Source organism: Perca fluviatilis, chromosome 11, assembly GCF_010015445.1.
Source record: "Perca fluviatilis chromosome 11, GENO_Pfluv_1.0, whole genome shotgun sequence".
Classification (NCBI taxonomy): domain Eukaryota; kingdom Metazoa; phylum Chordata; class Actinopteri; order Perciformes; family Percidae; genus Perca; species Perca fluviatilis.
The window spans coordinates 21,000,954-21,015,174 of NC_053122.1; the positions used below are offsets into that span (position 1 = coordinate 21,000,954).

General features: G+C 37.0%; 2 protein-coding genes across 3 annotated transcripts; both read right to left on the reverse strand.

Moving 5' to 3' along the window:
• Window positions 1-1,026: 1,026 nt before the first annotated feature.
• Window positions 1,027-5,174, reverse strand: ccdc13 (coiled-coil domain containing 13). 2 transcript variants are annotated; one of them, XM_039814544.1, is made up of 12 exons: window positions 5,063-5,174; window positions 4,346-4,530; window positions 3,996-4,150; window positions 3,773-3,915; window positions 3,486-3,569; window positions 3,268-3,384; window positions 3,031-3,135; window positions 2,711-2,881; window positions 2,454-2,630; window positions 1,736-1,945; window positions 1,427-1,524; window positions 1,027-1,206 (listed from the first exon to the last, which is right to left on the reverse strand). In XM_039814544.1, the coding sequence occupies exons 2-12, from the start codon at window positions 4,525-4,527 to the stop codon at window positions 1,149-1,151; spliced, it is 1,500 nt and encodes a 499-aa protein (XP_039670478.1). In that variant the 5' UTR covers window positions 4,528-4,530; window positions 5,063-5,174; the 3' UTR covers window positions 1,027-1,148. The 2 variants fall into 2 exon arrangements, with proteins under 2 accessions (XP_039670478.1, XP_039670477.1); XM_039814543.1 differs by lacking the exon at window positions 1,027-1,206 and having other exon boundaries at window positions 1,258-1,524.
• A 1,920-nt stretch (window positions 5,175-7,094) lies between these two features.
• On the reverse strand, window positions 7,095-9,623 carry higd1a (HIG1 hypoxia inducible domain family, member 1A). The gene is made up of 4 exons (XM_039814556.1): window positions 9,452-9,623; window positions 8,880-8,954; window positions 8,534-8,668; window positions 7,095-8,265 (listed from the first exon to the last, which is right to left on the reverse strand). Exons 2-4 carry the CDS (start codon window positions 8,947-8,949, stop codon window positions 8,192-8,194), a joined length of 279 nt encoding a protein of 92 aa, XP_039670490.1. The 5' UTR covers window positions 8,950-8,954; window positions 9,452-9,623; the 3' UTR covers window positions 7,095-8,191.
• Between the last annotated feature and the right edge of the window lie 4,598 nt (window positions 9,624-14,221).

Genomic DNA, 14,221 nt, shown 5'->3' on the forward strand with positions numbered 1-14,221 from the left:
GGTTAACACTGTCACATCACAATGTCACTGACCTTGGCATATACCTGTTCTACCCTTGCTACTTTGGATCTAATTTTGTGCTCCAGGATCACTATGCTGCGGCATTCCTCCTGGTACTTCTGTTCTACCTCCAAAAACATTTGGTTTCATCTCTTTCTCTCTGGAAGATCCAAGCAAGGTCTCTGATAGTTAGACATTATATTCCTCTTGATGATGACTGACTAATGAAACTTCAGATGGCTATACATAGATGAATGAATAATATAGATTTACTTACTTAGTTAATAATAAAAGTAATTGCCTACACTAAATAACTTTTATAATTATTTATTCATGACATAATACATTTTCAGATTAATAATTATGTAACGTGATTCTAGTGAAGGAAAGGGTAGGAAATTAAGTTACTTTGCTACATGAATATAGATAGATACATAGAATTTTAGCAAAAAAGTAAATATTTTTTAATACCAAGCCTCTCAAAGAAACTGCAAAACTCTTGGTTTCAGTGCACCCATCAGTCATTTTTACTGAATACATCAATAAAAAAAGATATCCAAGACCTAGTTAAAACAACCTTGCAATATATAGAAAGCAGTAACAAGTGTCCACAGCCTTCAAATGGGCATAAAAAAAAACCCCCCCCGCCCCCCCCCCACATGATTATTACTTAATACCTTTAGGTAATTTTGTTTTCTGTGATGGTCAAAACCATCAAAATTGGCATATTGAAAAATTGCATCTCAAAGGTTCCTCATGTGAATCATTTATATATTCATGGAAACTGCCACCTGTGGAGCCAATTTGTATGCTGCTATGATTGTGTTATGGCAGACTTCCACAAGCAGCTAACATTACAGGCATATTATATAAGCATAACATTAGTATTTAAGATTGCATTGGATAATTTTCACACATCAATATCTTTGATAAGGACCGCAGCCAGCAACAACATGGTATAGCTCTTGCTTATTTACCTGTAGAGCTGTTTTGCTAAGAAATCTCAGACTCAGTAGGAAATGTACCAGAATGAAAACGTGCTTGCTTTTGAAGACCATTTATTGTTTTAAAGTTACTTATGAAGTGATATTGTGTATTTCAACAAACACCATGTCACAATAGAGTAGCTTTAAGTCCACTTACTTAAATTATATAGTACTTCCCACAGCAGGCAGCACCAGCTTATGACCAAATTTAGAAACTGAACTGGAAAGAAGATGACAGACATATATGTCATATTAACATAAATCTCTGTGGTAAAGTTGTGAGGCATCAAACAAAATCAATAACCTGATTACAGAAAGTTCCACATTAGCCAGAGCGAATTATTAACCCTTTTTTGCCAGACAAGAGTTCTTAGAAACCAGTATTACTGTAACAGTCAGCACAGGAGATTAGTTTGACATGTACATTAGCACACACATACCCTGAAGGTGGTATTCTCTTGGTAATGTCTCCCTCTTCAGGGGGAAATCCTGAACTGCAAATTGTCTTGAGGCTGGGCTGTCTTTCCGTGCCCTCGTCCTGCAACAGCAGTACACACAATGTAATGGCTTGGCCAAGCATTGAATGTGAATGACGAAAGCATTAGGTAAAAAGTTTGAATGGACAAATCAATTTTCATTTAAAATTTAGTGCCTTTTGCTAAAAAGTAAAATGCAACATTACATTTTTGCTGAGGTGAGTTTATATGTCATTCCTATGATTTTTGCCTTATTTTTTTATTTTTTTTTACCTTGATAGAGAGCTGTTGGATTTCCTCCTCCAGTTCTTTGATCCTGGCCTCCCTGGCAGCAACCTTCTGCTTAAGATTCTGGATGAGAGTGTTGTGCTCTGAAGGCTCAGTGCTCAGCTGTTGTCTCAGGCTATGCTGGGTCTCCTTGCTCTGTACGTTCTGTTGTTGGCCAAGCCGTCGCAGAACCTCCTGCATCTGAGTCTGCTGCTTCTGCCAGAGGTAGAAAAGGCCATTAATGTTGAGAACAATGAAGTAAAGCATGGGCTTATCGCAGAAGATCCTTCTTTCTGCAGCCCACTACACAGCTCACTTTAACTCGTGAATGTGATGTGAAATCCCTGGTTATCCCTGGTCTGTGTAACAAAATATGAATTGTCAACATTTCATGCCTTTAATGCAGCATTTGCTGCTAAGCCACAAATTGTCAGATGGGCTTTAATCACGTTGCGGATTCATCTCACTCAGAACAACCTCATATTGCACTGTGGTCAACCTGAATACATCCAAATGTATTTACCTCTCACAACACATACTGAGAGATACACACAATTTGTGTGTGTACACATAGGCAAGGCAAGGCAATTTTATTTGTATAGCACATTTCAGCAGCAGTGCAATTCAATGTGTTTTACATAAAACAATAAAACACATACTGTAATAGAAGATACAACAAGTATTTAAACATAAATAGACTTTTGTCTCTTATATTATGCCTTACCAGCAGAGCATCCACAAGCTCATCATCATGTTTACCCTTCTCCAGGAGGGTGGAGATCTGGACCTTCACAGTTTTCATTTCAGCAGACAGAGATTTGTTTCTAGCTTTAGAGGCTTCAAGCTTTTTCTTCACATCCTCGTGGTCTTTCAGGAGGGCCTCATAGTCTACTGAGATCCTCTGTACAGTGGTGGAAGGAGAGCAGGGCTTCTTTAACAAATTCTTGTTTCAATTAATTTACAAGTATTGTATACACACACCTCAAATGCCTCCCTCTTCTCCTTCTCGATGGTGCGGATGAAGCTGAGGTTCTTGTCTTGAGGAGGAGTTTTCTGTAGGACCCCCATGCCCAGAAACTCTTCCTCTAAGCTCAGGACACTTTGCTGTCTTCGCTGAGCTGACTGGTTCAGCTGCTGCTCAAGGTCCCGCACCTGTTGCACAATACCCAGTTTTGTGAATGCTGAATTCAGGTATTTGTTTTATGTGTCTGCGATCTTATTTTAGTGACTTTGCAAAGCATTTTCTTAACTCTGTAAAGAGTTTGATACATTTGAGAAGCACATTATGACTTTTAGCTTACCCTTGTCTGAAGAGCCAATATCTGCTGAGAGCGACCTCTGAAGCTCCCAGGGCAGTTTAGTAATTGCTGAAAGTTGACCTCCTCTCCAACCTCACTGATCAAAACCTAAAACAACAGTAGCAAATATTCTAAAATATATTCTAAAATAGGGAATACAAAAGTCACTGATAATTAATCATATAAATGCAATATTATTTTTGAGCATTTTAGACTCAAGGCAGGACAAAAGGATACCACCTTCTGAGCTACTTTCAACTCCTGTTTGACGGATTGAACCTGGTTACGATACTCAGTCACTTTCAGCTGGGCAGCAGCTAATTTGTCCTGCAGAGATTTCACCACTGGATTGTCCTGCTTTTGTGAACAGATGATACATGATTCAATTTAGGTTGTCATCATTAAAGTTAGGAAGACATAAACATATGCTTTTGGTGAGTTTTCACATCAATAATTACCTCACAGTCTTCAGATGACCTCTTGTCCTGTGACTTTGTATACATTTTTTGCCCAGGTGGAGAGTGCACCAAAGCCGCCTGCAGCTATAGAAAGCAGTACAACATTCATAAACTTATTTATTCATTTACTGTATTCCCTCTCTAACATATTCAAATCATTCTACCAATAAACTTATGAAAAACATATCTTGATTCAAGCAAATATTTAGTTTAATACAAATGTTGTGTGATGAAATGATGACCATCCATCCAAATTAAATGAAACAGCTAACATAGAACTTTGTTACCTCTTTCTCAAGCTCTTTGTTTCTGTTGCTGTTTTGCTTGGATTTAATCTTTTCTCGCTCAATTTCAGCAGTTAGCTCTCTATTTTTCCTGGACAGCTCAACAATCTTGGTGGCTGCGATATCCCCTGCCAAGCCTGATGTGCCTGAATGGATGAGTGGATGAGTCACGAGAAAGCTGTGATATATCTTTAAGTGACTGTGTTGCTATGTTATGGTATTATACCTGCTAAAACCAGTCGTTCTTCTTCTCTTTTCTTCTTCAGGTGTTTAATTTCAAAATCCTTTTCACTTAGAAGTTTGAAGAGCCGACCATTTTCATCCTCAAGCTCCCTCAGCTGGTCCAAAAAATTTTGATTTTGACTCTCATTCTGTAGCAGTCTATTGGGAGGACATTAAAATGAATACTAAATAGGTGAGAGTGATTCATTATAAGTCAAAAACATGATTCATTAATATTTCCAATTAAGAATTTTAATGTGTGCTTATTTATATGTTGTGTTTAATTAACAAAGCATCAACACAATTTGAGCTGGCACTGAGAAAAACATTTATTTTAGCCTTTGTAAGACTCACCTGTGTTCGAGATCGTCTGCCTGAATACCTTGCTTACATAGATCCAAATCCTCCTGGGTAACACTGACATTAAGCGTATCTGGTTCTTTCTGCTTTTTCCTATTCAGTTTTCTTTTCTCCTGCTGTTTTTGTAGAGCTTGGAACTGAAGCCGCAATTCATTCAGTTCATCGTCATGCTCCATGATCTATGATTTATAGCATAAGGAGAAAATCTTCATAACAACAATATTTTGTGACAAAAAATTATGTGGGAATTTGGTGATAGTAATATCATGGATACTTGGATTAGATATATTTCGCTTTGAAGGCTGAAGTAAGCTGTTGTTTGTTTTAGCTAAATGAAAATAACCAATACCTTTACCTTTACCAGATTGGCAATCTTGACTTTGTCACTAGCTAATATGCTTTTTAGCAGACCAAGTTTAAAAACTTGTTTAAATAAATAATCAGAATTTGCGTTCATCCTTGTGAAAGTAACGTTAGCAGCAAAACAAGAGACCTTTTAACGGCTTGTTGTTTTGCAGAGTCCATGATTGTCTGGCATGGGGCAAAAATAAAAAATAAAAGAAGACGAAATAGTTGCTACATAACGTGAGAAGCAATTCGCTAACCATACAGTTAATGGTAATGATCATTTGAGTGACTGTGAATACTTAACGTTAGCTAGCTCTCAGAACTCTAGTCTTCTTAAGGTTGAATTAAGAGAAAATTGCTCACCTGTGATTTATCCAAGTACTGCGCTAGTAAACAAATTAAAGGCTCTTTTGCACGACATCATTTTGTACCATAGTCGAAAAAACCATAGACAGTATATAACTGCTCACTGATTGCGACGCGTCTGTATCCATAGCAACAGCACTCCAGAGACTTAGGACAAGATCTCGCGGGAGCAATAGTCATGGGAACAAGAGGGTGCTGATGGCTGCTAAACAGTTGACAGGTCTGCGAGTTAGCTAGCTAAATATGTTTACAATTGTCTGTTTTCTTACGAGTTAGTCACTTACAGTGAGGAATAAAACCTGCGAGTGTGTAGTCTGTTGTATTTCAATTGTTTTCTAATTTGGTGAATATTGAGAGAATCAAATGAGGAGGAAAGTTAGCAAACAGTTAACAGTAGTAACGTTAACAGGTGCAAAACCTCTTGACTGATTAAAAGGTTTATGTCCAGTGAAGGAGATGTTTAAATGTTTAAAGAAGGTGTTCGAAAACTTGCTAATACCCATTAGTAACGTATGAGAATATCTTATGGGAATAGAAAAAAACTAGTCGTTTTTCTTTATTATCAAGCAATGTCCTACATTGACCACAAGAGGGCGAGATAACGTTACTCTACAAAACAGCTTTTGTCAAACTGCCAAAGGTAAATAGACTAGGCCGCTAGGGTTCTCATTCTCCTTACCACGTCATCCCAAATACACAATAGCACATTCATTTTGTTTGTCAGGTTGGAAGATACTAGCTGTATGTACATCCAATCCATGTTTTAAAACACCCATTCATATACATTCTAATTATAATTAAAAATAATCCCACCAATTTTTAACATTACTCTTATTTTTTGTTGTTTATTTCTCTTTTTCTCATGCTTCTTTTATGGCTTTTTATATGTTTATATACTGTATATATTTTTTCTTTAGGGATTTTATTACTGTATTGTTTTCACATCTGTTTTTAATACCTGTGTTATTTATTTGTTTCTTTTGTAAAGCACTTTGAGCTGCATTTTATGTTATGAAAGATGCTATATAAATAAAGTGTATTATTATAATACACTCTAGAAACAGAAAAGTGAAATACTATTTCTCATTTGATAGTGAATCCCAGAGATGCTTCAGTACGTCATTCCTCGACCCATGTTTGGAGGTAAGGAACAACTTCAAGAATGCTGGTTTGGTATGATTTTGTGAACAATCTACGAGGAGTTATGAAAGCTACATAATTAGCCTAGTCGTGCTTACCTGTTTAGTTCGTCACAATAACGTCTCCTCAGATGTTATTGTGACGAACTAAAGAGGTACGTGACATCTGTGCTCCCCACTTGCATTTTTATGTGGTTACCTGATGAATGGAAGTTGGCATCTTATTTATTGGATCTCAGGTTGACTCAATGTTCTTTATTGTGAGTAATAAGCTACTAATCAGGAGGTCCAAAGTCACAATGACACAGCATTTTAGAGCATCTTGCCAACTTGGAATGCATTTCCTGTTGAAATTGGATCTTAGGGTGGGACAATATACAGAGCCTAAAACAACAAAGCAGAGCAGTTTTATTTGATGGGAAAGGCAGGGCAATGTTCAAAAATGTGAAGTGAGCACTTAACATTTTCCAATTACCAGGAGTTTTAAGTAAGAATGTGTGACCTAACATACAAGAAAACAATTTGTAATAAATGGTACACTATTAGGAAAGTATGTTAGGTACACCTAACTAAAACTAATGCAGTCTTCAATAAATCCTACCTTCATTAATGTTTTAATGTTCAACTTTCATCGCAACTGTTTTAGAGACTGTAATGTTATTTTTGAGGCTGTAGTGTGTGCTGCTGTTTACTTGTATTGTGATATACTGAGAGGTGTTTCTAACAGACTAACTGTTGACTATTGGACTGTAGTAGCTTAAGCTAGGTGTAAATAATGAACTGGTAACTGAATATATCTTGGAATTTGTTATGAATAAGCTACAACAGTCAAAACATATTGTCAGTACAACTTGGAGAGGTTTCAAAACAAACACAACAGAATTCCAGAATTACATGACTGGTCATTTTTATTTCCAGAAAAAGAAACTTTAGAAAAAGGAACTGTATTTGTACACAACATTTAAAACTTAACTTTGCAAAAAATTTAAAAAGGCATCCATTTAAGCACATCACAAGCTATGGGTTACTGCACAGTCTGTAGGTGCACCTCAGTTAGTTTAGTCTCAGGAAGACTTGTGAAGCTTCTGTAATGAAACATCGGAGCCCTGCGTACAATATGTAACAATGATTCAAATGAAAAAAAGACTTGGCCTTTACAATACATTTGTATAACGCCTACTGAAAGAAATCACACACTGTATTTCTATAACATTTTCTCTGTTTTTTTTTTCTTTCATTCCCATGTGATTGCTTGATACTGTGGTGGGTCACACACCATTTGTGTCATTGTTTTTTAAATAATGTGAAAGCACAGGCCTTGTCTTTAAACCACATGTTGTCAAAGCCTTCCAAAACACACACCTAATGCACTGGGAAGCCAATGAAGAAGAAAAAAGTGGGCTAAGGTGCAAACATTTTCCATTTAGCAAAAATCCCTACATTAGTACATCAAAAAATATAGCATATACACACATATACATACACACATATACATATACATATACATATATATATGTATGTGTGTGTGTGAGACAATAAAATAAAACACAATGAAAAGAAGAAATAAATTATAAGTCTACCTGCGATTGGTGGATATTTTTTTTAATCTAGGCTTAGCCTAGTCTATCTGCTATATGTTTTAGTTTTTAATATTTCACTCATACACCTTTTAAATAAGAGGCAACAAAACTCTGCCAGTCAAGTCACCTGTTCGAATAGATATCAAAGCAGCTGGGTTCACAGACGCAAACACAGAGAGTGCAACCAGTGTTAAAACAGCTGGAGCAATACACCTCCTCAGTACAGAAGAGATAACTTGACCCTCTGGTACGCTACTTAGAGGATAGGAAGTGTAATCAATAAGTTAACAGTAGATGTGAGCTTCTGAAGGGATGTGTGCATACAATAATTATGACACATCTAAAACTAAACTTCTACACACCTTAATATGAGGTAATATTAAGGGACATAAAATGTCAGTCCATGTTCATTTGTGTTGCACTGCTTTCTGTTCCTCTCTGGGTTTTACAATGTACTCTTTGTACATTGAATACAGGACCCCTAAAACAAAGAAACAGGGGGTTACATTACACAACAACCTTTACATCTCCTTAAAAACGTTTATATTGGTAAATAAAAATGGCCATGATGTAACCAGCCCAAAATCTATAGACCTATATATTTTTATAATAGTTTTAGCCCAAACCACTTCTGATAACCAGAATTAAAAATATGTCACTAAGTAAAAAAACAAAACAAAGCAGTTTTGCACAAACTGAAACAATGTTACTAAGATCTAATCAGAAACATGACGATCCAAGCTACATACCAACAGTCATGGCTCCAACCACAAAGCCTTGGGCAGCTACACGCATGTGAATCAGGTGAACTGACATTTTTGTGTCTCCCCGACTTTTCATTTTCAGCAGTCTGTACCCCACAATGGCAAAGAATCCAGCCATTCCTGCAAGGAGCATATAGTATAGGAGCATAACTTAGATGACTCACTAAAAAACAAAGTCAGAGTGTAACAAAAATGTATTAAAACTGGGATACACCTAACTGCATACTTTTAGACAAAACAATTATGTTTCTGCCAACTTTTTATTTTATTTGATACATGTTAACTTAATTTAACTTTTTTTAAATTATATAAGGCAGAACAAGATACTCACCAACTGGGACAAATGGATTCTCCTTTGCCTTACGAAGGAACTTTGACTCATTCTCATCATAAGAAGACATCTTGTCTAAATAGAAAAGAAAAAAAAAAGTTAGGTATTAAGTTTAAGTAAGTTTGAGGTTATTCCCAAAACATAGCATGCTAGCTCATTAAGTATATCCATTGTTAGATGCATGTTAAATCCTCGTTGTCAACCTAAATTACAGTTATGGATAAGCTTTAAGTATTAGCCTACGTAATACAATACTGTTTAAATTCGTAAGCCAAGCTGGTTTTTAACTCTGTTCAGATCTAACGATATTACCACATGGACTGCTCAGAGGTTACACATGAAGGGCAGAGGGGAAGACCCATCCTTATATAAGCCTAAATAGCTAACGTTACCAATTACGCATTTTATAAGACACATAACGTTAATATTTTGATGTGGTATTTAGATCAAATGTCACATAACAGAAAGACTCCAGATAATAAAATACAACAATCGAGAGCGAGTACTAACGTTACAATTCTGACATCAGATAAAATCTCTATTATGCCATAGTTGGCTGAACTAAGTCTTACTTGTTTAGGGAGTGTGTCGCTATTTGAATCGCCTATCAAGAAATTATTCGGACAAGTTTAGGAGCCGCACGCGTTTATATACTGTCTATGGTCGTACGTAGCTAAAAATGATGGAGGAAGTAGTTAGCCGGCCGGCTACGTATATGTCAATGGTTGTAAACGACTCACGCAGGTCTGACGTCAGCAGGTTATCACGAGTGTGTTATGTTCAGGTCGTAGGAGAGAATGGTAAAAATGGCTTGCGCCTTGGAAATGCTTTTAAATTGTAAAGTTCCATCTCAGTTCAAGTTCGGATTAAATATTCTGTGTAGGGCTATGCATTATTCAAGATGGCTAAACATAACATCACATATTTATAGTGTTCCCTCTGGCAGCTGTTATCATTAGGGCCGCAAGTTAGGCTACAGTGCAACATATTGAGAGTTATAGTAAATCCGATGTGTTCTGGACGCAACATAGTCAAGTGACACAATCCACTCGCAAAGACTCAACGAATGTGAGATACTACTCGGCCCGATAGGAGTGTGTCAATTTCGCGATGAAACAAAAAAGGGTTTCATTCATCTTTAATGGGCAATAATAAACAAACCGCTCTTTCTCCGTCCTTAAGTAAACCAAATAACTTTCAACGTTGGTTTACGCTTTTGACCTCTCCTTACGCGATTCCCTGCCTTACCAGTTATTAAACGAAGGTGGAGATAGTTGGAAGTGAACACTCTTGTTTCACATGTTGCTCTCTGGGATGAGTGGGCTCTCCGTGCGTTCATGGACATCGGAAAAACGTTTTTCCGAGTGAAAATGGCACCATTCACGTAACGTCCTGTGGGAATCAGAGGTGGGAAACTCGGGCTGGATTTTGATAACAGAGTTCCCCAGTTGGTGACGTGTTTGACGTTTGATGGAGGCGACTTTGGTTCACTGAACATATTTCAGTGACAATAACCTGTTTATTGTGGACAAATGCCTCTGCCAAGAAACATACACAGACATAACATGTTTAAAAGTATTCATAAATAGGCCTATGTATAAAAAAACAACACCTTATCCGTGTCTTTTCCCGTTCGTTGTCCTGCAGATAACACAAACAAACACCTGACGATGTGCTGTTTGGATGCTAGCATAAGAAAACAGCAGAAAATCTTCTGTTATTGTGGCCTCCATGTTTTCACACACCTGATGCTCTAGGTTACGGCCAACCGTTGGTGGCAGTCATGCAACAAGTTGTTATGCCAAACGCCAATATAACAGAAGAAGAAGAACACGCATCCCGACCAGAGAATGTCTAATAAGGGGAGAACTTCCACTCTCTGGAAAATTCCGGGTTGGTACAATGGGGCTAATAGGGAGTGAGATAGGGAGAGAACAGGCTCTCCATAGACAGGCTCTGATCCCGACCATGTAAACGCTGCCTGTCGGAAAAACAACGTAACCAGGGGGGCGGTGCCTGTTATTCCGAGGTGGCATGAATGCAGCATCTGACCTATGGCTATGACGGCTCGTTGCTGCACGTTTCTGCAACGTGCTGCATCCCCATTTCAGAACATTGTAACAATAAACTATTACAATACTTCTAATAATAGTCCGAGTTGATGGTCCACTTTTAAATTATTTTAAATAATACATTTGTTTTCTAGGCATATTAGTAACTGCTGGTTTTATCATTATTGTAATAATGTATTGCAATACTAGTATTAGTAATATACTCATTGTTGTTATTATTATTATTATTATTATTAGGCTATACAATCAAGGGCATAACCCTTAGCAGTAAAATGTGGTAGTATTATATGTTGACATTATTGTTCACAAACTAGATAACACTATATGACTAAACTTGAGCATTTGGAGCATCTTTCTCATGCATGTCATTTTAATGAAAAAATCTTGTCTTTCTTAAATCTGACAACTTCTAGACCTAATTCTGCATTGAAATAGTTTAATAAACCACCCAAGTGATATACTAAAAATGTTTTGTTGACATAGAGACATTTGCTAGGCTAATTAATGGAATAATACATTATGCATACTTATTAGTTGTAGCTACTTATTCTTGCAAATAATTGTACCTAAGCAGGACATGGGCAACTGAAACCAATGTGGCCAACTTAAAACTAGTTTAAATATGTTGTAAAGCTAAAGCAGCAGAATAAACCTTTGGTATGTTAATAATAGCAAATTAACACATATTTGTGAGAGTGTGTTCCTTCTTGACAATGGAAATCAGAAACAGCTTTGAAGCCCTAATGAGCCTGTGGAATTGTCTTTATGCAATTATAGACTATCTGGTCCCACTGATCATGCCCCAGGCCCTGATGTACACAGTAGATTAAAATGGAGTGCTGCAAACAACCATCATTTATCTCCCAACCTTCTAAGAACATAATTGAATATATATATATATATATATATATATATATATATACACATGTTATACCCTGTTTGGTCCAAGATAGCCGCTAAATCATAATACACCAACCGGGGCAGATCTGACACATAAATCATGAAAATGATTAAGAGGTTTTGACATAAAATTTGCTATCATTTACCAACATCACCGCTCCCTGTGTCTTTCCTTCACAATGATGATTTACTAATACGGTCTTATCTCTAAGTTAATGTAGGATGTTTCAACAGAGATACTGCTGGCTAACGTTAGCTAAATAAGTGCAAATGCCATCTTAGTTCATTGACTAACAAAGTAACAAGTACCTGAACGGTAAATTATAAAGGTTCAGAGGCAGATACAATTTGGTGATTAGCGCCATCTCCTGACAATAATAGGAAACATTATCAATAGAGCTGGCTGAAGTTAGGCTGACATCCTGAATATTATTAAATATCATTACCAGTTTCGTTGGTTAGTTATTGATAACAAATATGCTTTATTACAATTAAATACAAGTACAATCTTACAGGCTTGGCACCAATGATGCATGATGACTGACTAACGACTCTTCCTTGGCGCATACTTGGCACTGAAATTCAAAAAACTGCCTGAGTGAAATAGCCCAGCAAGCAGGAATGTTGTTAATAAAAGAAACATAGGCTACCCATTGATGAATTTGCTAATCAGTAGTAAGTTGAGATTCATATTTGCATATGTGTGTGTGTGTGTGTGTGTGTGTGTGTGTGTGTGTGTGTGTGCGTGCGTGCGTGCGTGCGTGCGTGCGTGCGTGCGTGCGTGCGTGCGTGCGTGCCACACCGGAGGCGCGACGAAAAGGCGACACGAAAATGCAAAATAATTGCCGGCGAAAATTTTGCGTTAAAACTATTCACACCAATGTCTGCACTTCTTCTTCTTCTTCTTCTTCTTCTTCTTCTTCTTCTTCTTCTTCTTCTTCTTCTTCTTCTTCTTCTTCTTCTTCTTCTTCTTCTTTTAATTCCCGCAAGTTCTGCACAACATCATTTGTTGATGTCTTTATTCACTTTGCAAAAGCTCAGAAAAATCTACCTTGTTTTGTGTGAAAGGAAAAAACATCCCTGGTGTGTAAAGGCCTTAAGCCTGAACTTTATTAGAAGCTGGTGTATTTGGTGGCAGCCTTAGTGCTACAGCATATTCATCTGTATATTCCTGCTAGAGCAATAAGCAGCAATGCTATGATGAACAAAAATGTCTTCTGTCATCATAAGCAACCTACAACTACCACCAATAAAAGTTATAAAGCTTAAATTATTTACAATAAATTTGAAGTTTGTCATAGTTTAGTATAGACGAGCACAACTCTTTCAGGGTTTTTTCTGCATAGAGAATTCATTGGCGCTTGTCCGCAGTGGGCTGCACTGCCATCTGATATAGTATCATCAGTATTAAATTGACAGTTTCATAACCAGTTAAAAACTTCTCGTAGTCGCTTTAAATAGTAGCCCACTTCCATGTTTTGGTACGGTTGGTTTTCCCACCTGATGTGAACTGATGGGAGTATGCATGAACTGTAGCCTACTCGAGACCACCGTTTCAAGTAGACTTATCACGGATCGACCAGCCGTACCCGGGTACGGTACAATATGTTCACACTTATCAAACAAACTGGATTTTGATCCCACATCATGACTCAGGTCCCTGATGTGAAAGCCCTGTTACTGCATTATATTCCATTATATTTTAATATTTTGAATTGCCAACTGCCTCCTGAATTAATGTTTTCCTTCACATAAATAAAGATGTTTCCACCATAAATGGGTGCATACAAATGTATCAGAATGCAGGAAATGAAGTGTTTAATGCTCAAAATCTCCTTAATGAGACAACTTAATAAAAAATTATCAGTACTTATTTCCTGTGAAGTTAAAACTTGACTGAAGTTAAGTCTGAACACAAACTCAGGATGTTCCATCTCAGCCTGGTTGGACCTGATGGTACGAAATGTTCTGTTTTTTTAATTATTCTGCCCTTTGCTGTCAAGGCCTTCTCTTGTCTTGGAGGTAATAGGTTCCTCTATAAAATTTGATAGTCCAAGAAATGTTTTTCGGATTTAGAATAATTTCGTTCATACAGTGCACCCTTCAAAAATGGATACTTTTACTTTGAATATAATTTATTGTCTCTTCTGCTTATAAATCACAATCTAAATCTACACCTTTAGCCTAACATTAGAAAGCTGTTTAACTCAATACAGATGGTAATTTATTATCTTATATAAATAACGCTCTGTTGTAGGTTTCACACATGAACCCCCTTCCGCTGCTGCTTTTTAGTTTTTTTTTCCAATGAGTAAGACCAATAGGCTATACATTCCAGCAGGTGGTGCTACATGTCCACTTGCGTAGTCA

Coding starts and splice junctions, on each gene's coding strand:
- ccdc13 (XM_039814543.1), bottom strand. CDS start 4,527: ATGGAGCATGACGATGAACTGAATGAATTGCGGCTTCAGTTCCAAGCT. Junction 3,385..3,485: donor GGTCATCTGAAGACTGTGAG/GTAATTATTGAT, acceptor TGTTCACAAAAG/CAGGACAATCCAGTGGTGAA. Junction 3,136..3,267: donor AGTTGAAAGTAGCTCAGAAG/GTGGTATCCTTT, acceptor CTGTTGTTTTAG/GTTTTGATCAGTGAGGTTGG.
- higd1a (XM_039814556.1), bottom strand. CDS start 8,949: ATGTCTTCTTATGATGAGAATGAGTCAAAGTTCCTTCGTAAGGCAAAG. Junction 8,669..8,879: donor GAATCCATTTGTCCCAGTTG/GTGAGTATCTTG, acceptor TGCTCCTTGCAG/GAATGGCTGGATTCTTTGCC. Junction 8,266..8,533: donor GGTTGGAGCCATGACTGTTG/GTATGTAGCTTG, acceptor TCTTTGTTTTAG/GGGTCCTGTATTCAATGTAC.